A 22,795-nucleotide genomic window follows, 5' to 3' on the forward strand; every position below is an offset into this window, starting at 1 on the left:
TTTTACATTTTTACTTTGCCCCGGGGGGGCATCACAGTAAAGTGACAGATCGCCGATCTGACACTTTGCTGTGCACTGTGTCAGATCGGCGATCTGACGTGCACAGGTCCAGGCTTCCCAGCGTCTGCTCTGAGCAGGCGCTGTGAAGCCACCTCCCTGCAGGACCCGGATGCAGCCCCGCGGCCATTTTGGATCTGGGACCTGCAAGGAGGAGACGCTCTGTGCAAGGTGAGCACATCGCCTTGTACCGATCGTCTCTGGGAAGCACGCAGGGAGCCCCCTCCCTGCGCGATGCTTCCTTATACCGCCGGAACACTGTGATCATGTTTGATCGCAATGTGCCGGGGGTTAATGTGCCGGGGGCGGTCCGTGACCGCTCCTGGCACATAGTGCTGAATGTCAGCTGCGATAGTCAGCTGACACCCGGCTGCGATCGGCCGCGTTTCCCCCGTGAGCACGGCTGATCGCGCTGGACGTACTATTCCATCCTTGGGAAGTAGGGCCCACCCCACATGGATGGAATAGTACGTACAATGACAGAAAGGGGTTAAAGTGGTCACTGCACATCTAGATTAGTTCCATGTGAGGTCTAGTTTAAAAAATGGGGTCACTAGTGGGGGAGCTCCAATCTTTAGGTACACAGGGGCTCTCCAAATGCGACATGGTGTCCGCTAACGATTGGAGCTAATTTTTCATTCAAAAGTCAAATGGCACTCCTTCCCTTCCGAGCCTTGCCGTGTGCACAAACAGTGGTTTACCCCCACATATCAGATATCGGTGTACTCAGGAGAAATTGCCCAACACATTTTAAGATCCACTTTATCCTGTTGCCCATGTAAAAATGAAAAAATTGAGGCTAAAAGAAATTTTTTTTGAAAAAAAAGTACTTTTTCATTTTTACGGATCAATTTGCGAAGCACCTGGGGGTTCAAAGTGCTCACTAAGCATCTAGATAAGCTTCTTGGGGGGTCTAGTTTCCAAAATGGGGTCACTTGTGGGGGAGCTCCAATGTTTAGGCACACATGGGCTATCCAAACGCGTCATGGTGTCTGCTAATGATTGGAGCCATTTTTTCATTGAAAAGTCAAATGGCGCTCCTTCCCTTCCGAGCCCTGTCGTGCTCCCAAACAGTGGTTTTCCCCCCCATATGGGGTATCGGCGTACTCAGGACAAATTGTGCAATAACTTTTGGCATCCAGTTTCTCCTTTTACAATTGGGAAAATAAAAAAATTGTTGCTAAAACTTCATTTTTGTGACTAAAAAGTTAAATGTTCATTTTTTCCTTCCATGTTGCTTCTGCTGCTGTGAATCACCTGAAGGGTTAATGAACTTTTTGAATGTGGTTTTGAGCACCTTGAGGGGTGCAGTTTTTAGAATGGCGTCACTTTTGGGCATTTTCAGCCATATAGACCCCTCAAACTGACTTCAAATGTGAGGTGGTCCCTAAAAAAAATGGTTTTGTAAATTTCATTGTAAAAATGAGAAATCGCTGGTCAAATTTTAACCCTTATAACTTCCTAGCAAAAAAAAAAATTTGTTTCCAAAATTGTGCTGATGTAAAGTAGACATGTGGGTAATGTTACTTATTAACTATTTTGTGTCACATAACTCTATCGTTTAACAGAATAAAAATTCTAAATTTGAAAATTGTAAATAGCCAAATTTCCATTTTTTTCACAAATAAACACAAAAATTATCGACCTAAATTTACCACTAACATGAAGCACAATATGTCACGAAAAAACACTCTCAGAACCGCTAGGATCCGTTGAAGCGTTCCTGAGTTATTACCTCATAAAGGGACACTGGTCAGAATTGCAAAAAACGGCCAGGTCATTAAGGTCAAAATAGGCTGGGTCATGAAGGGGTTAAGGAATTTTCAGAGTTAGATTAAGGGCACAGTCTGAAGGTTGTATAAATTGGACAGCGATTGGAACACAGTGCACAAACTTACTCGAGCATGATCGCTTCATGCATTTCTATGCAGCAGTGACTCTCTGGACGGGAGAGCCACCAGCCAGTCTGTGCACTGCGTTCCAGTTGCTGCCCGAATTATAGGGCCATTTGATTGTGCTCTTAAAGTCAACCATAACTTGAAAGCTCAGAATGTTAAATTGTGTGTATTTTTGTAAAAGAACAACTATCCTCCGTGTTTTATGGTCCATCACAGTGGTCAACGTTTGCACAAAAATTAAGCTTAGTTTAAGAAAAAGGATCTCTTTAGTATAAATTGTACATGCCATATTTATTACGACCTGCTTACATGTTGGGGTATTATCTGTGGTAGGCTAAGTGAAATTGGCCAATACTTTTTGTCCTTTAATTCACCAGTCACAGCAGTTACCACTTTGGCAATACATCGAGACACCGTTGTGACTGATGCTATCAGAATAGAAGATGAAGCTGCGCTCTAGTTATCTGGAGCCGCTCTCTCCGCAGGAAGCAAATGTTGGCATCGCAGTGTTCCCATAATTGTGTTTTAGGGCAGCTGTTGCTCAGATTTCTGCCAAAGCTGACAGATGTTTCTACAAAAAGCTTTGGCAGCTCTATAATTATCCCACTGGTGGGTTTCGATGGCCGGCTCCAGCTCTTTGCTCTCCGGCTAACCAGTTATGTTCACTGCTTCCTAAACAGGTTTTCTATTGGTCCGAATAAGAATTGGAAACAATTTATACTGGATAGATAGATAGATAGATAGATAGATAGATAGATAGATAGATAGATAGATAGATAGATATACACACGTGGTCAAAATTGTTGGTACCCCTCATTTAATGACAGAAAAACCCACAATGGTCACAGAAATAACTTGAATCTGACAGAAGTAATAATAAATAAAAAATCTATGAAAATGAACAAATGAAAGTCAGACATTGCTTTTCAACCATGCTTCCATAGAATTAATAATACTTATGAAAAACTCAATTAATAAAACTCATGAAATAGGCCTGGACCATTTTGACCATCTTTCTTTGTCAGAAAAAAAATACAAAATTTATTGCTTGGAAATTCGGAGACATGTTGTCAGAAGTTTATAGAATAAAAGAACAATTTACATTTTACTCAAAAATATACCTACCTATAAAGAGAAAAATCAGATAAACTGAACATTTTGCAGTGGTCTCTTTTTGCCTGAGCTGTATTTGTCCAAGGCAGATTTAAGAAAACCTGCTCTGGGCATTTATTTTTTAAATAGACTACATAATGGTAGTGGGGTGGTCCAATTCCTCCCTGGTCCTGGGTTTTCCATGTGGCCGGCGGCCACAGGCTCTTTTGTAAAAAACCCTGCAACAGATGGTTGGGTGTGTCAGTTTGGTCTTGCAAGCAGGCAGAGCAGAAGGCTCTGCAGAGCTCATCCTGTGTGAGGCAACATAGGACCAAGCGGAGCCAGGAGGCCTGACACCCTCAGCATACAGCAGTCGCCCATGGCAACTGGTCTTGGACAGTCTTTGTTTTCACAGCTGCGATCCAGAGGATACCGTGTGCTGTGCAATGTGTGAGTTTGGACATTAAGCACGATTTGCTGTGAACTTTCCTGTGGCCACTGCCTGTCTGTCACACTGCACTAACCCCGCTGCACTGCAATATATATATGTATTTAGTTATAATAGTAAGGTAAAGTAATTGTAATGAAAAAAGGGCATCTGCCAAGGTATTTGTCAACCAACTACTTTTCCTTGGCCCGAATAATTTAAAAAAATGACTAAAAATACTATATAAATGTAGGACATTGTCCTGTAAAAGGGAAACTTAATAAATGGTCCAGACTGAAAACAAAATCAATTACTGTTTTAAGGGTGGGCCAGCGCTGCAAAAATGTCACTTTCTTTTATCCACTGGTAGAAACTGATTTATTTGATAGATATTCCTCCAAAGAACTGAAATAGGAGCTTCTACCCCATACAGCAAAACGGCTAATGACCATCGCCGAGCGCCTGTGGATAGTACAGCCATAGGTCACTACCAACGTCTGGCACTGGAATAAGACTGAGTACATCACTTGTATAGCATCAGATACATGAGATTATCTGGATTGTGGCTTGGGTGGAAAATTATGTGCAGGATATAATCTATTAATCTATTATATGTATTTTATTAGTTTCTTAACAGAAGATTCTGGTAAAAAAAAATGTAGTTGCTTGTTAATTGCTTAACCCCTTCAGAACACTTGAATATATACACTCACCGGCCACTTTATTAGGTACACCTGTCCAACTTCTTGTTAACACTTAATTTCTAATCAGCCAATCACATGGCGGCAACTCAGTGCATTTAGGCATGTAGACATGGTCAAGACAATCTCCTGCAGTTCAAACCGAGCATCAGTATGGGGAAGAAAGGTGATTTGAGTGCCTTTGAACGTGGCATGGTTGTTGGTGCCAGAAGGGCTGGTCTGAGTATTTCAGAAACTGCTGATCTACTGGGATTTTCACGCACAACCATCTCTAGGGTTTACAGAGAATGGTCCGAAAAAGAAAAAAAATCCAGTGAGCGGCAGTTCTGTGGGCGGAAATGCCTTGTTGATGCCAGAGGTCAGAGGAGAATGGGCAGACTGGTTCGAGCTGATAGAAAGGCAACAGTGACTCAAATCACCACCCGTTACAACCAAGGTAGGCCTAAGAGCATCTCTGAACGCACAGTGCGTCGAACTTTGAGGCAGATGGGCTACAGCAGCAGAAGACCACACCGGGTACCACTCCTTTCAGCTAAGAACAGGAAACTGAGGCTACAATTTGTACAAGCTCATCGAAATTGGACAGTAGAAGATTGGAAAAACGTTGCTTGGTCTGATGAGTCTCGATTTCTGCTGCGACATTCGGATGGTAGGGTCAGAATTTGGCGTAAACAACATGAAAGCATGGATCCATCCTGCCTTGTATGGAGCATCTTTGGGATGTGCAGCCGACAAATCTGCGGCAACTGTGTGATGCCATCATGTCAATATGGACCAAAATCTCTGAGGAATGCTTCCAGCACCTTGTTGAATCTATGCCACGAAGAATTGATGCAGTTCTGATGGCAAAAGGGGGTCCAACCCATTACTAGCATGGTGTACCTAATAAAGTGGCCGGTGAGTGTATATGTCATACTTCCCGACCAATGCAGTATATATATCATGGCCATCACCCGTGCACAGGAGGTGTGCATGGGCGATCACCGCCAAGTGTTAGCTGATTCTGACAGCTGACACCGAGCACTCACTGCCAGGTCCGGTACCCGCAGTTTAACCCCCTAAATGCTGCAATCGATGTTGATCGCAGCATTTAGAAGGCAGGCAGTGGGAGGGAAACCCCTCTGCCCTCTGATCGGCACCCCCGTGATGTCATCGCGAGGGGGCGATCATTGCTATGGTGACCGGATGTCATCAAATCCGGGTCATCAGAGCTAGCAGGCTTGTTACACCATGCTCCGAGCATGGTGTAACAAGCTTGTGTGTCAGTACAGCGCTAAGAGTTTAAAAAGCATAGCAATGCTTGAACATTGCTTTGCTTTTTAAAGGTACCTTCACACTAGGCGATATCGCCAGCAATCCGTGACGTTGCAGCGACCTGGATGGCGATATCGCTGTATTTGACACGCAGCAGCGATCTGGATACCGCTGTGAAATTGCTGGTCGCTGCTAGAAGGTCTGCACATTATTTGGTCGCTAGGTCGCCGTGTATCGCCGTGTTTGACAGCAAAAGCGACGATACCAGCGATATTTTACACTGGTAACCAGGGTAAACATCGGGTTACTAAGCGCAGGGCCGCGCTTAGTAACCCGATGTTTACCCTGGTTACCAGCGTAAAAGTTAAAAAAACAAACAGTACATGCTCACCTGCGCGTCCCCCAGCCTCTGCTTCCTGACACTAAAGCGCCGGCCCTAAACTGAAAGTGAAAGCAACAGCGGTGACGTCACCGCTGTGCTGTTAGGGCCGGAGCTCAGTCAGCGTCAGGATGCAGAGGCTGGGGGACGCGCAGGTGAGCATGTACTGTTTGTTTTTTTAACTTTTACGCTGGTAACCAGGGTAAACATCGGGTTACTAAGCGCGGCCCTGCGCTTAGCAACCCGATGTTTACCCTGGTTACCCGGGGACCTCGGCATCGCTGGTCGCTGGAGAGCGGTCTGTGTGACAGCTCTCCAGCGACCACACAGCGACGCTGCAGCGATCGGCATTGCTGTCGCTATCGCTGCAGCGTCGCTTAGTGTGACGGTACCTTAAGAGATCAGTAGCAATCAGAGTTAAAAAAGTGAAAGTCCCATAGAGGGACTAAGTGAAAAAATATTTGTAAAAAAAATCACAAAATAATAAAAACAAAATAAAAATATATTGTACATATAAATGAATATTTTATGAAAAAAATGAAAATAAGCAAAAAAGTGGACATACTTGGTCTCGACACATCCATAACCACTGAACAAAAAGTGGAATGTAATGCAAACAGATGAATGTAAATAAAAATAGTGTCCCTGAAATCTTCATGTTGTCCCGCAAAAAAACAAGCCGCCATACAGCTCCATCATTGGAAAAATAAAAAAGTTATTGCTCTTAGAATAAAGCAATGCAAAAATAATTATTTTTTCTATAAAATAATTTTGTGTAAAAGCACCAAAACATAAAAAAATGTGGTATCGCTGTAATCGTACTGACCTGAAGAATAAAACTGTCTTATCAATTTAAAAAAATAAATAAATAAAAAAATCCTGAATTGCTGTTTTTTGTTCATTCTGCCTCCCAAATATTGAAATAGAAAGCGATTTAAAAATGTCATGTGACCGAAAATGCTACCAATGAAAACATCAACTCGTCCCGCAAAAAACAAGACCTCACATGACTCACAAATATGGAAAAATTATAGCTTTTAAAATATGGCAATGCTCAATAAAAAGCATCTCTTAGTGTGTGACAGCAGCCAAACATTTAATCCCAATATAAATCTGGTATCGCTGTAATCGCACCGACCTGAAGAATAAAGTCATCTAATCACTTATACTGCATGAGGAATGGCGTAAATAATAAATAAAACCAATTCTTCACCTGCTGTTGATTTTTTTCATTCTGCCTCCCAGATATTGTAGTAAGACTCGGAGCACATTTATTCTGCACTTGGCAGTGAGTGTTTACACCCCAGTTTGTGTGATAATCTCTGAAATATGTGATTCAGACAGAAACCCCAGCAGAAAATTCCCTATAATGAGGTAGATGGAGGCACTGTGGCCGCATTCTGACCTGTGATTCGGCGGTGTCCTTTCTAGGATTGCATAAAAGCACAGTCAACCACAGTTGTGTGCAAATCTGAAAAGGACATTGCTGAACAGAGACCAGACGGAGTCCAGAGTAACTCTGCTGCCTCATTATAGTGAATGGATCCCTTGGGGGTTTCATCTGTCATGTCACTTGGAGATTTAGATGGAAACCCAAAGGTAAGTGCTTTTGAAGAAGGCTGGATACTCTCGAAACATGGTGTGTTTTTAAATATATTTGTACTTAATTTAATTATTTTGGTACTTTTTTAAGTACTCTAGTAGGGTCTTTGCAAATTACTTTTATTTTCCAGATATTTCATATGTTCAACCTGGATTTACTGTATAAAGACAGAGGTTTAAACCAATTTCTCAATTATAATACTATCAATGGCTACCTTATAGAGTGCCCAGAAAACAGTCAGCATTGCAGTTTATTAAGCATTAAGAGTAAGCTTCTAGTCCAGGACCTGTAGTGGGGATCCAATCTTGAACAAGCAGGCCTTTATCTACACCCCCCCATGTCAGAGTTTACCAATATGGTTAATTACAAGGACGTATAACTGAGTAGAACAAGTTAGCGGGGCTGTCTAGGATCATCAAAATCTTAGATAAGTTGGGTGAGGAATACCATAAATCAATAAAAGAATCGTTACTCGCCTGTTTATTACCTGCTGCTCCTTGCCAGTCTTTAACATGAAATCAACACACATGAAATGCTTTAGTGATTGACTTCAATTTTATATCTGTCAGTGTGATGTCATTGCCACAGCGTCATATACAGAGACCGGCGGGGACCTTCAGAGCAGCAGTACTGGGATGGGTTGGACTTAATATGCAAGAAAGGCTGCTTTCATTATTTTATGGTAGTCCTTTTTTTTTTACTTCATCCTTGAAAAGCGAGATCCTATCCCAATATGTATCAGGTGAAGTAATAATAATGATATTAGCAAATGCCTTCAATTAGAATTGTAGTGTACAGTTCTTCTGACTAGCTAGGTCGCTTACCCCATGTGCAGGGCATTGCAGTAGCTTAGGTATCCATGGTTATGACCACTCACAACAACTGTCACTGAATGAGTGACCATAACTATGGATACCTAAGCTACTGCAATGCCCTGCACATGGGGAAAGCGGCATAGTTAATCAGAAGAACTATACTACATTTCTAATTGGAGGTATTTGCTAATATTATTTCTACACCAACTAAAAATTGGAATAGAACCTGGGAGTTGCAAATACCCCTTTAAGGCAATACCACTTTAAAGGAGTGGTCCCATTTGATCAAACCTCTCTGCATATATCTTGGAAAGAAATATGGAAAACATAGGGAAATCACTGGAGGCAAATGAAAACCAACTTTAATTTATTTCAGGATTTGTTGTTTTGTTGCTAGAGGGGGAATATATCCTCAATTCAGGACCTTTATCTATTAACATTGCTGTACAGAATCTCATGTTTGGGAGGACTTGGCACATTTGTGCATGACTTGTTATCTCATTGATGTCAATGATAATTGTGTAATACTTAATTTCTCCTGTGGTGGCGCTGCAGTATAACGGAACACGCATTGCAGGATTTACCATGAAGGATACAGCTGATTGCTGGGAGTTCCAACCGCAGCGGGACCCTGATAATCACCAAGAAATCCAAGATGTGGTGTTACTTCTGATAATCGTTTGTCCAAAAGTGAAACAGTATGGAATATTTATTAATGATTCATCTACTGTTTTTTTTTTAATGCAATCATTTCTATCTAGCAGAGAATTAATTAAACCCACTAACTCAAAGCAAATGTAATGATCCTATTCCCAAGCCAAAGAGAATGCTGGTTTAAAGATTTTAATCATTTTTACACACAGAGAAATGAGGAAAGAGGGAAAGATTGATTTACTGCATCTATCGGAGTTTTCAGCTTTAAACTAAAACTGCTGCGCCGCCTTGGGATCTCGGCTAAATGAAATTCACGTCTTGCATCACTAAGTTCCGACAGAATTCCAACCGACAAAAGCCTAAAATGCTAAGAGCAAATGTAAGTAATAGATATATACAAATTACCATATCTAATCCTTTATGCCGCAAGATCTCAGTGAAAGGGGCAAAGCTTCAAGGGATTGCAGAGTGGTCTTGGAGTCCAAAAGAGCCAAGTCCAAAAGATCCATGTGAGATGTTCATGCCAAGGAGTGTACAGTAAAATATCAACTGGATAAGGGATTTCTGATGGGGATTTTGAAGTGGATCTGCTTCAAAATTCACAACAAAGAGCTTAAAGATCCCTTATCAAAACTTCAGTGTGAACATACGCTTAAATGGGTTGTAACTGCTGGGACCCCCATAAATTGCCAGAATGGGGGGCATGGCTTGCCTATGGCGGGATAAGAAGCAGAGGGACAGAGCTCCGGCGTACACCCGGCTTACTGAACCGCCAGAGACACAATACTGACCCTGATAAATCCAGGATGGTGAGTGGGAAGTGGTCGACATCGGCCTCGGCATCTCTGAGCGGAGAGGGAGGCGAAATTACCCGTTTCCTGGAGCACTCCATGCACCAGCAGGCCGGAGATACACCTGCCAAGATGGCGCCGGTCAGAGCTTCACACGCCCAACAGGAGACTGAGATGGAGGACCGAGACAACAGGGAGGTGGCAGGTAATGGGCAGAAGAAGGGAGCGGGTGCTATGAGAGAGGACTCGACCCAGGAATTCATCCCACCCGGCCATGGAGAGGGAGCCCAGGGCCCTGTACACCATAACAGGCGCACCTCACCGCCATCATCCTCTCACACTGTTTCCTATGGGAGCGGTTTAACCTCTGCGACAACCCTGATAGATGAGGATTGGGACTGGAAGGCTCATATTAGAGCCATACCAACCAAACAAGAAATGGATGTCCTTCTGGGTAAATTGGAAGCGTCCCATAAGCAAGATAAGGGCTCTCTCAGAGAGGAGATTAAACAAATTGGACACCGTATTGCGGATATAGAAGTCACACAGGAGCAGTTTTATCAGCACCTGCACTCTCATCACCAAGTCTTACAGGATCACTCATTACAGATAAATGATATTCTTACCCACTTGGATGAGATTGAGAATAGACATAGACGCAATAATCTATGCATACGGCGTCTTAGTGAGGAAGTGGAACCTATTCATCTCGAAAAATGGGCCCAGAAATTTTTTGGGGACATTTTGCAACATAAAGATAAGATTGAAATAGACCGTATACATCGGGCCCTGGGACCAAAACCCACTGATCCAGCTAGACCTAGAGATGTCATCTGTAGGATCCAATTCTATAAGGAAAAGGAGGCAATTTTGAAGGGAATTAGAGATAAAGGCTCCCTGTCATATAAAGACTCACCTCTTATTGTACTACCAGACCTGTCCCGCAGAACATTACAGCTCCGCAGAGCCTTGAAACCCTTATTAAAGGTGCTCATAGACAATGATATCCAGTATCGCTGGGGCTATCCATTTCAACTCATAGCCAAGAAAAGGGGAAAGACAGCAATCTTTCGCCATATGGGAGACCTTTCAAAGTTCCTTGAAATATTGGAAATCCCTAAGATAAGACTGCCGGACTGGCCAGTTCTAAACAACCTGAGGCCTCTACCCACCATGGAACAATGGCAATCGGTCCCTCCGAGACAGGGGCAGACAGGGAATGGTCGCTCGTCGTCGGCCCCATGAATGTGGAGGGATCACTTGAAAACCTATGTCTCATCTAGCAGAAACGTCTCCTTGAAGTCTTATTCTTCAAAGATAGTGGGGATTTGCATTGTTAATAATAATAGCTTTGTTGGCTTAAGGTACCGTCACATTTAGCGACGCTGCAGCGATCTAGACAACGATGCCGATCGCTGCAGCGTCGCTGTGTGGTTGCTGGAGAGCTGTCACACAGACAGCTCTCCAGCGACCAACGATGCTGAAGTCCCCGGGTAACCAGGGTAAACATCGGGTTACTAAGCGCAGGGCTGCGCTTAGTAACCCGATGTTTACCCTGGTTACTAGTGTAAATGTAAAAAAAAAAAAAACACTACATACTTACATTCCGGTGTCTGTCGGGTCCCCCGGCATTCTGCTTCCCTGCACTGTAAGCGCCGGCCGTAAAGCAGAGCGGTGACATCACCGCTGTGCCCTGCTTTATGGCCAGCCAGCGCTGACACAGTGCAGGGAAGCAGAACGCCGCGGGACGCGACAGACACCGGAATGTAAGTATGTAGTGTTTGGTTTTTTTTACATTTACACTGGTAACCAGGGTAAATATCGGGTTACTAAGCGCGGCCCTGCGCTTAGTAACCCGATGTTTACCCTGGTTACCAGTGAAGACATCGCTGAATCGGCGTCACACACGCCGACTCAGCGATGTCTGCGGGAGATCCAGCGACGAAATAAGGTGCTGGCCTTCTAGCTCCAACCAACGATGTCACAGCAGGATCCTGATCGCTGCTGCGTGTCAAACACAACGATATCGCTATCCAGGACGCTGCAACGTCACGGATCGCTAGCGATATCGTTGTTAAGTTGTTCAGTGTGAAGGTACCTTTAGGCCTTGATGGGATTGAGAGTTTACCCTGGATATATAACATTTGATTTATACCCTATGTAAAATGTTGTCAGGTTCAATTGTATGCATGTACTTTAGTCTCTGTTACTAGAAGACCTGAGAGGTCTCATTTTCATACGCCGGGCCGTGTGGAGCTCGTCGTCCGCCCTGCGCAGCCTCGTTGCCTCAATTAGGGATTGCAGTGTTAGTACTGCTCTAGACACACATCTACATTAGATAATTCATTGAGGTTGTCATCCTAGGATAACCTCCTGTATTCCTTCTTCCACTCTATTTTTCTTTTTTCTTTCTCTTTGACTCTTCACTTATTCTGTTCGTTTGTCCTACTTTCTTGATCGGATGTCGAAGCTAACATTTTGTACCTATAATGCTAGGGGCTTGAATAAACCCGAAAAAAGAAGACAGGTGTAGTATCGTTTTCACAAGAAAAAAATAAAGATAGTTATGCTTCAAGAGACGCATTTTGTAGCCACTAATACACCCAAATGCGTGTCTAAATTTTACCCGGCCTGGTTTCATTGTCCTCATCCCTCCCGTAAAGCATGCGGGGTGTCCATAGCTTTTCATAGATCATTCCAGCCGGGGATTGTAGATGTGAAGATGGACCCAGGGGGGCGGTATATATTTCTCAAGGTTACCATACAGGATTCCGTGTATACTTTGGCTAATGTATATTTCCCAAATCAGGGACAGGTGAACTTCGGCTCCGGGGTCCTGCGTCTGCTGGCAGAGTTTGCGGATGGTTCGCGCATCATATTGGGTGGAGACTTCAATCTCACTTTGGATCCTATGGTGGACACGTCGTCGGGTAGGTCCTTGATCTCTCTTCCGGCGCTGCGTAGATTGAGGAAGGAATTGTTGGCCCTCAAACTGGTGGACATGTGGCGGGTACTTCACCCGGGAGTCAGAGACTATAGTTATTACTCTGTGGTTCATAACAGTTACTCCAGACTAGACCACCTGTTTATCTCTCATGATGTGTTGGATAGCAAACCTGGTTGTTCAATAGATACTATCTTATGGTCTGATCATGCACCAGTATTTGGGGAACTTGGGGTACAGAGAAGAGGAGGAAATAGGGGTTGTACATGGAGACTTAATGACAACCTTTTGAAAGATGAGATATGTATGTTAGCTATTAAGGATGCAGTTAGGTCTTTCCCGATAGATCATGCTCGGGATCCCACACCAGAGCCTATCAAATGGGAAGCTCTTAAATGTATATTAAGGGGAATTTTTATAGCTCATGGGGCTAGACTGAAAAGGGAAAGGTCCCAAAAACTGACGGACATTCTGACACTATTGGGAACTAAGGAGACGGCCAACAAGTCAGCTTCAAGTGACACACTCAGAGCTGAAATTTCCTCCTTGAGGCAACAAGCTCTGGCTATACTAGAACAAAAGTCCTTGTGTGTAAGAGTCAAGATACGTAAGCATTACTTTGAATATGGAGATAAAAGTGGACGGTTACTGGCAAGATCCTTGCATCCTAGACTTATACAGTCCCCAATTTTTAGCATAAATTCCTCGGTGGGAACTCTAGTACATTCTACGTCAGAGATACTAGAGGAATTTAGAAAGTACTACTCTAACCTGTATAATCTAACTCAACAAGGAAATAATACTTCAACATCAAGACGACATATAGTAGAGTACCTGGAAAAACATTCCCCGGGAATTTTACAGGAGGAAGCATTAGACTATTTAGACTTCTCAGAAATAGAATTAAAGGGGGCTGTTCAGAACCTAAAAATAGGAAAGAGTCCGGGACCAGATGGGTTTACACCCAGGTTCTACAAAACGTGCCAGGATCTGTGTGTCCCTCTCATGGGGAAGGCATTTAACAGTATCTCACAGACTTGTCATTTCCCGTTCCATTCTACACAGGCTCTCATTACTGTAATACCCAAGGAAGGTAAGGATCATTCCATATGTTCCAATTTCCGGCCGATTTCTCTAATTAATGTAGACATTAAACTGTACTCTAAAATGATAGCACTTAGACTTAACCCATATATCCCACATCTAATTCATAGAGAACAGGTGGGTTTTGTCGAGAGGTAGGGAAGCTAGGGATAATACTATCAAGACAGTATCCTTGATTTCAAGGGCCAGAGCTGGGAAGATTCCTTTGTTTGTTATCAGTCGATGCCGAGAAGGCTATTGATAGAGTTCACTGGGGATTTTTGGAGGCTACACTAGAGGCAATAGGTGTACGACAGAGGATGAGGAACTGGATTATGGCTCTATATTATGATCCATCAGCCAGAGTGCGAATAAATGGGCAGCTGTCAGCGCTGTTCTCAATTAAAAATGGGACGCGTCAAGGTTGTCCGCTCTCCCCATATCTCTACATCCTGGTAATGGAGACATTGGCTAATGCTCTCAGGCAAAATCAGTCGATTAAGGGGATTCAGGTGGGTCGCACGGAACATAAGCTGGCTTTATTTGCGGATGACCTTTTACTATATGTAACCTCCCCTAGAGTTAGCTTACCATCTATACTAAAAGAGTTTGAAACGTTTGGGAGGTTGAGTAATTTTAAGGTCAACCTGCAGAAATCGGAATTGCCTAATATAAATGTACCGGAAAGCGAGGTGGAACAGCTTAAGTCCAGTTTCCCCTTTCGCTGGAATAAACACTCCATTAAATATCTGGGTGTTCATATCCCAGCAGACCCTCAGAGATTATTCGAGCTTAACTTCCTTCCACTTCGGGGTTTGATAGAGAAAGAGTTGAAGGCCTGGAGTCGTTTACCACTGTCATGGTTTGGGAGAATTAATGCCCTTAAGATGGATATCTTACCTAAAATATTATATATCTTCCAGACTATTCCGTGGGATGTGGAGGGATCCTTTTTTTTGGGCCTACATAAAATAATGAGAAAATTTGTTTGGCATAGTGGGCGTTCTCGGATTAGTCACGCCCAGTTAGTCCGGCGTAGGGAGGTTGGAGGTGCGGGCCTGCCCGATCTGCGAGCCTATCATGCGGCGACTATTGGAAATTGTATCCTGTATTTACTCCATAATAAGACAGCTAAACTCTGTGTGGACATTGAACATGAATTATCTCCTAGCCTATGTTTGGGAGTTTTTTGGCTCCCATACGGTGTTGACCTGGGGAGGATGGATATATCTGCGACATTGTACACTATTGTGAGGTCTTGGAGGCGTTTTGCGAAGCGTTTCCGTTTGGCGAACATACCGGGACCGTTAACTCCCTTGGTTGGTAATCCTGGACTCCCCCCTGAACTACAACATCCAGCATCTATAGTATCCTCTAGTACCCAGGGAGCTGTTCCATGTATTAGAGACGTGACCAGTCAGACAGGTATTCTATCATTGGGAGAAATTCTGGGAAGAAAGGAGGCAGATGCCGGGGCATTGGCTACAATATTTACAACTTCAGAGTTAAGTCAGGTCTCTGGTGCTGGGGGGCTCGTACCACATGTCCACTCCTTTTGAGCAATTTTGCTTTATGTCACAGGGTCCGACACATTCTGTTTCCTTGATATACGGTTTGATAGTGTCTGGGGGGATGGGAGATGGGCCTCTAAGATGTACGGTACAATGGCAAAAATAATTACACAGGGAAATTGCGCCTGAACTGTGGGTAAAGGCCGACACATGTCGGTGTCCTGCAGAATCCAGGAGCTGAATTATAAAATTCTGACACAGTGGTATAGAACGCCCGCTAGGCTACATAGAATTAACCCGACAATCCCGGGCACCTGTTGGAGATGTAATGGGGAGGTGGAATCCAAGCTACACATGTGGTGGAATTGCAGTGGTGTCAGACCTCTCTGGAATTAAATATTTGCCCTATATAATCACATTACTAATAAGCAAGTGGAGGTGACACCAGAGATAGCCTTATTACCAATTTTCCCGGGCTCTATATCCAAAAATAAGAAGAGTATATTACCATATTTCATGAATGCAATGCGCCAAATCATACCCAGACTATGGAGGTCCCCGGTAGCTCCGAGGCGGATCGACTGGGTGGAGGCGCTGGATGTCCTGTGCAGGATGGAGGAGATGAGGGCTTTTGATGACAGGTCGAGTGTCAGCTGGTACGCGGTGTGGCTTCCGTGGATACAATTTAAAGAGGCTCAACATTTACAATTGTGGATATTGCAGGGTGTACTACCCAGTCCCTCATAGTGGAAAATCTATCAGGTTGTGGGTTGTTGGAGTCTTATCACTATGCCTATTCTGACCTCCGTTCTTTTCTTTTCTCCTTCTCTTTTCCTATCATTCTTTGTTACTCTTTGTTTGTTTGCCCTTTCTTATAAGTGCGACCTACTCTATCCCATCTCATGTTATATACAAATGGAATGTATAAACTGTTATAGAACCACCATGGTGGTAGTGGTGTTACTGATGAGAGGGAGGGGGGTCGAATGTTGTTACTAATATAAATGGTTACCATTATAATGTTTGTACACTTTACCTTCTTGCTTAATAAAAATATATTGAACAATAAATTGCCAGAATGGGAAACTTGTTCCTCCCATTCATTCATGGCCACGAGACCGCACCCTGGAGATGAATGTTGTGCAGGTCGTACTTTTGCACTACCTCTTCATCAAATCTATGACACTGAAGAAGATTCGATAATAAATTGGGCAGTTTGTTAACTGTGGGGGGTAAATAAATAGATGCTGTCTTTGGACAAATTGAACCAACTACTGGTCATATAGAGAGGTGAGTCACCAACTTGTGCACAGGGGCCTACTGGGGAATTCACCTGTCTCGTTGTGTTCCACATTCTCCTCTGGTTGCAAGTCTCCATACTGGTGATTGGTGGGGTCTCAGTGGATAGGTGATCACTTGCTTAGACTTGGACAACTCTTTCGGAAGTTGCAGCACATATTTATCTGGTGGTGTCTGGTCTAGAAATTTGTGTTATGTCACTTATTTGATTAATATTTTTTTTTGCACATTGTGGTTTTACTTAGAACCTTTATGGAACTATACCTTACATCATATGAGTCTTTAAAGGGGTTTTCCCTGAATATCCCTTAAAAAGTGGCACAGTGACTAACAATTTAAATCTGGTACTATTTTGTTCAAAAGTTTGACTGTCCGAGTCATGGGGGTGCACTGTGAGTGGTCAAGTTGTGAGGGTGCATTCTGTTTAGCTAAGTCGGGGTGGGTGTACTGTGATTGGCCAAGTTATGAAGTGCACTGTAATTGGCCAAGTTGTGGGGGGTGCACTGTGGTGGGCCAAGTCTTGGGGGTGCACTAGGATTTTTCCAAGTAATGGTGGTGCACTATGATTAGACAAGTCGTGGGGGTGCATTTTGATTTTTCCGAGTCGTGGGGCTGCACTATGATTGGCCAAGTCGTGGGGGTGCATTGTAATTGGCCAAGACATGGGGGTGCACTATGATTTGCCAAGTCGTGGTGGTGCATTGTGGTTAGCCAAGATTATCACAGTTAGGAGATCTAGGGCAGTAAATAAGGGCCATGGCCTATTTTTAAAGGGTTGGATTCTGAAGCTTTTGTGTGAAGCGCCAACATTGTCTCTCTCTAGTTCTTTCTAGTTGTCAAGAATGGTTTTAAGCATTTCTCATTCCACCTAATAAAATGCATTACTGGTCTAAAAAAAAAAAGCTTTTTCATGTAATTGGGTCCCTCTTCCACTAATGATTGAACAGCTAAGAGATATGAGAACCGTGAGATAATTTAAGACCCTGGCAGCTCTGGCTCGGTACACACTATGTATAACTTCACTTGACTCACACAATAGACTGGATCCATAAAAGAGCTTTGAACACAAACACTCGATAGCACTCACCCGTTTCCTCAGATTACAGGTCAGTGTCAGGTTTCGGGAGAACGAGTTGGCGAAAGCAGTGTAAAAATCGAGGACTTTCAGTAGAGCTTCCCTCTTGATGATGTGTAAATCGCAGTAGGTTAGTGCTCGCACGTTGGCGCAGGCATGAGCCAGAGTGGTCTCTTTCCAAAAGATATCGCCAAAGACATCTCCCTTTCCTGTGAAGACAAATATTAACAAAATGTACTGATTCCATATATTTGTTACCCTTACAATGGTAAAGGGCGTTGTGAATACAGAAGATTTCTATCAAATCATGGGAATGATTACTATAACCATTTATTGATGATGTCCTCTGGTTTAAGGCAATTTCTGAAGGATCTTCCATAAGTTGATCACCTTGTGGGAAGCAACTGGTACATTCACATTTTCCTTATTGTGACCCTATGATGAAAACTGTAGTATTATAATGACATCAATGGGCTATTAAGTATTAAATGGCGGCACCAAAATCCACCAGAGCAATAGGCCCTTCTTGCATAGGCTGTCCTCTCTGTTATAGGTAGTACCCAAACTGATCCCCATCTCCTAATTTGAGATCCATAACATTGTACAGGGTTGTTGTGTGAATCCCTTTAAATTTTAAGGGAGAGTGATGATCTTAAACAACATTGTTCCCCAATGTAATATTAATAAAGAACTACTGAATTAGTTCTTCCTCCACAAGTGAACTCCATCTATGCCAACCGGACATGTCCTGCACTACTTGTACTTCTCCAGAGATCACTCACAGACAGGTGTGGTGCTGTTTCTTGAAGGATGTGGTCTTTTTTTTTCGTGAAATCTTGGATGTCCAATCCTTTTAAAGGGGTTTTCTCAACTCGGCATGTTAATACCTATCCACAAGATCACTGATCACTAAAGATCCGACCACTGGGACACTCATGATCCCAAGAATGGGGCACAGAAATATCCTATCAGAATGGGCTGGTTGCATTGCATTTGTTCATTGTCTCTGGGATTGCTGTACTTGGCTATATCTATCTGCTTTTCATAGCCCCATTCTTGGAATTGGTGAGGGTCTCGGTGGTCTTGTGGATAGGTAATAACTGAACCAGTTGAATAAACCATTTAAAGGTTTGTTCAAGTAACTCAAGAACGCTTTCATATGTCTTGGGAGGACATGTTTTTGGTCATGAAGAACTATCTAAAGCGTCTAACTACAAACTATAACTTGGAATAAATATATATTATTTTCACCTGATGTAAATGCCGCTGTTCTCCTGAATCCAATGTTGTTTTTCTTTTGTTCCTGCGCCTTTCCAGTCCTAAGATATTCTGTTTATTAATTTAGTCTTTTAGCCAACTAGGCCAGGTCTCCAAGAAAATGTCCATAGATAAGAGCTTATGGCCATGTCCACTAGGTTAAATGGACTAAATATACGGTACGTATAATGTAATATGGACCATATCTACGCAACAGGAACAAAAGAAAAACAATACCGGATTCAAGAAAACAGCGTCATTTATACAAAGTTAAAAAAACAACAAAAAACATTTTTAGGGTACGTTCACACAGGACTTTTTTGCTGCTTTTTTTTGCTGCTTTTTTTTATGCTAATTTAGGTGCGTTTTTTGGTGCGTTTTTGGTGCATTTTTTGGGTACGTTCACACAGGACTTTTTTGCTGCAGATTTTTGCTGCAGATTTTTGCTGCTTTTTTTATGCCAATTTTCAGCTGCTAGGACACCTCACAATGGCTCTTCACACCTTACTACCAGGAACTCCCTCACAATAGATCACAATCAGGACACCTCACAATGGCTCTTCACACCTCACAATGGCTCACAATGGCTCTTCACACCTCACTAACCACACCCCTAAGCTCTTGGCTGTGAGATCCCTTCCTGCTGGCCATGATTTTCTGCACAAAAAACGCAGCAAATAATGCTACATGCGTTTTTTCAGAGTTTTTGCAGCGTTTTTTTCATCACCCATTCAAGTCAATGGGTGAAAAAACGCTGCAAAAACGCAGCAAAAACGCTGAAAGAAGTGACATGCCCTATGTCCAAAAAAAGCAGCAAAGCAGAAAAAACTGATCAAACAAAAAACCAACGTGTGTGCATGAGATTTCTGAAATCTCATAGGCTTTACTGGTACTGTAAAAAGCAGCTGAAAATTAGCATAAAAAAAGCAGCAAAAAAAGCAGCAAAAAAGTCCTGTGTGAACGTACCCTTATGGTAAATGATCGTTATTTAGGCTTTTTCTATATCTGTACATTCCGCAGTTGAAAATGAAATTTTGCAGCCAATGTCAATGAGCTTCAAAATTAGGTAATGAGCTGCTTATGTTCTTTAGTCACATAGCAGAAGTGAAATTTATTAAGTATATTTACAGACAAGCTGCTAAATTGGATCCTTTCTCAAACATGTGATTATGTTATTTACATTGGCTCTGCACGTTTTTAGCAAATTGCAGCTGCGGAAGAGATGGAGACGTAAGAATCCTCAGGTTTTGTACTGAAGCCGCACCAATGGGCTCATCAGGATATCATACCAACTACAAAGTCTGCCTTAACTATATTTTATCGCCTGCTCTAATTTAGGACGACCACCTCTAATAAAATACCAATAGGAAAGCAGATTGTAGCAAAGCAGAGTTTGCAAAATCCTTATTGATGCATTCTTATCAAAGGACATTTCAACGATGTATAAACTCGGCAGCAATGAGATCTGGAGGCTTGTACAGTGGAGACAGATTGCACCGAGAAGAGGCAGTGGGGGACACCGAGAAGAGGCAGTGGGGGACACCGAGAAGAGGCAGCGGGGGATACTGAGAACAGGCAGCGGGGGATACTGAGAACAGGCAGCGGGGGACACTAAGAAGAGGCATCGGAGGACACTGAGAAGAGGCAGCGGGGGACACTGAGAAGAGGCAGCGGGGGACACTGAGAAGAGGCAGTGGGGGACACAGAAGCGGCAGTGGGGGACACTGAGAAGAGGCAACGGGGGACACTGAGAAGAGGCAGCGGGGACACTGAGAAGAGGCAGCGGGGACACTGAGAAGAGGCAGCGGGGGACACTGAGAAGCGGCAACGGGGGACACTGAGAAGCGGCAGCGGGAGACACTGAAAAGAGGCAGCGGGGGACACTGAGAAGAGGCAGATGCAGCGGGGGACACTGAGAAGAGGCAGCGGGGACACTGAGAAGAGGCAGCGGGGACACTGAGAAGCGGCAGCGGGGGACACTGAAAAGAGGCAGCGGGGGACACTGAGAAGAGGCAGAGGCAGCGGGGGACACTGAGAAGAGGCAGTGGGGGACACCAAGAAGAGGCAGTGGGGGACACCGAGAAGAGGCAGTGGGGGACACCGAGAAGAGGCAGTGGGGGACACTGAAAAGAGGCAGCGGGGACACCGAGAAGAGGCAGCGGGGGACATTGAGAAGAGGCAGCGGGGGACACCGAGAAGAGGCAGTGGGGGACACCGAGAAGAGGCAGCGGGGGATATCGAGAAGGGGCAGCGGGGGACACTGAGAAGAGGCAGCAGGGGGACACTGAGAAGAGGCAGCGGGGGACACTGAGAAGAGGCAGCGGGGGACACCGAGAAGAGGCAGCGGGGGACACGGAGAAGAGGCAGCGGGGGACACGGAGAAGAGGCAGCGGAGGACACTGAGAAGAGGCAGCAGGGGACACTGAGAAGAGGTAGCGGGTCACTGGTTAGTTAAGTGGAGCATAAATCAGTCTTTCCGGCACCATAACTGATGATGAGTTCTTTTTTTAAAGGCATTGCTAATTTTCAGACTGTAAACCTAAAATCTGATTATGCTCAGCATATTCTGCCTCAGACACAACATTTGTCACTGTCTTGGCACATAACAGATTTCAGATATAGAGATTTGGCACTTCAGGCACAGGGACATAACAAAACATTTTTTTAAATAATTTTGTCCAGCGGGGAACGCTATAATACTCTGCCAAACTTTACAAATCACTTTAGTAAGGGATTGCATGCAAGTTGCTTCCAAACCCCAGAGTTAAATTACGGTAGTCTATTTGCCTGCCTTTAACAGTATCAATATCAGAACATGTTCATTAGGAGTGAAAGGGTCAGCTTGGATCAATAGGAGTACAGATGATGGCAGTGAAAGGGTCAGCTTGGCTCAATAGGAGTACAGATGATGGCAGTGAAAGGGTCAGCTTGGCTCAATAGGAGTACAGATGATGGCATTGAAAGGGTCAGCTTGACTCATTAAGAGTAGAGACAGAAAGGGTCAGCTTAGCTCATTAAGAGCACAAACGTGGCAGTGAAAGGGTCAGACGAGCTCATTAGGAGTATAGATGATGGCAGTGAAAGGATAAGCTTAGCTGCTTAGCTCATTAAGAATACAGATGATAGCAGTGAAAGGGTCAGCTTAGCTCATTAGGAGTACAGATGATGGCAGAAAAAGTGTTGGCTCAGAACATTATTAGTACAGATGATGGCAGTGAAACGGTCAGCTTAGCATCTGTGTCTTATTAACTCTGTTGCATGAGGTTGTTCAGAAGAGCACAATGCTCAGAGGAAGACACAGGTGCTATCTCTGTCATCGCCATCATCTGTACTCCAAATAAGTACATTCTGGAAAAAATGCATCTGGAGGCAGGCAAATAGAGGAAATGCAGAGATTTGGAAGCCACTCACATACAATTTTTTTTATAGGAATGAAGACAAATTCCCTAAGAAAAGTGATTTTCAATGTTTCAAAACTTTCCATGCTAAAGAAAATAATAATAATAAAAAAAAAAAGATAAGTTACAATTTATAGCTTCTGATGAGAGCTTTGTTACAGGCACCCACACTATTACAGCACAAGTGTCCCCTCTATAAACACAGGCTCCTATACCCTAGCAGGCACCAGGGATGTTGTGCCACTGCAATCTCTGTCCCCTTATATTTTTTTAGTTCTGATGAAGGCTGCGAAATGCATGTTGAGGTGTTTGCATAAGGGCGTATATACCATTCAGCATCATGTCATTAGGTAAAGAAGCCTTTTTACAATCATGTTTTGATTGCATGTTTACTTTCTAGAATCGAGCTTTGATCAAATATTTACCATTGATTGTTTGGGCCAGTACATGATATGCTGTATTTCCATTTATGACTATATATATATATATTTTTTAATCTATTCCTTTCAATACACCTACTATTCTTTTTCTGACATTTGACACAACTATATACATTT

At 43.5% G+C, this 22,795-nt stretch overlaps 1 protein-coding gene across 2 annotated transcripts in view; it reads right to left on the minus strand.

Moving 5' to 3' along the window:
- KCNH5 (potassium voltage-gated channel subfamily H member 5) overlaps positions 1-22,795 on the minus strand; it is a 537,229-nt gene that overhangs the window by 45,111 nt on the left and 469,323 nt on the right. For both annotated transcript variants that reach the window (XM_077265846.1, XM_077265855.1), the window contains one exon: positions 17,596-17,792. In XM_077265846.1, the coding sequence (XP_077121961.1) occupies positions 17,596-17,792 (197 nt within the window). The remainder of the gene's footprint in view (positions 1-17,595; positions 17,793-22,795) is intronic.

This window comes from Ranitomeya variabilis, chromosome 1 (genome assembly GCF_051348905.1).
Source record: "Ranitomeya variabilis isolate aRanVar5 chromosome 1, aRanVar5.hap1, whole genome shotgun sequence".
Taxonomy (NCBI): Eukaryota; Metazoa; Chordata; class Amphibia; order Anura; family Dendrobatidae; genus Ranitomeya; species Ranitomeya variabilis.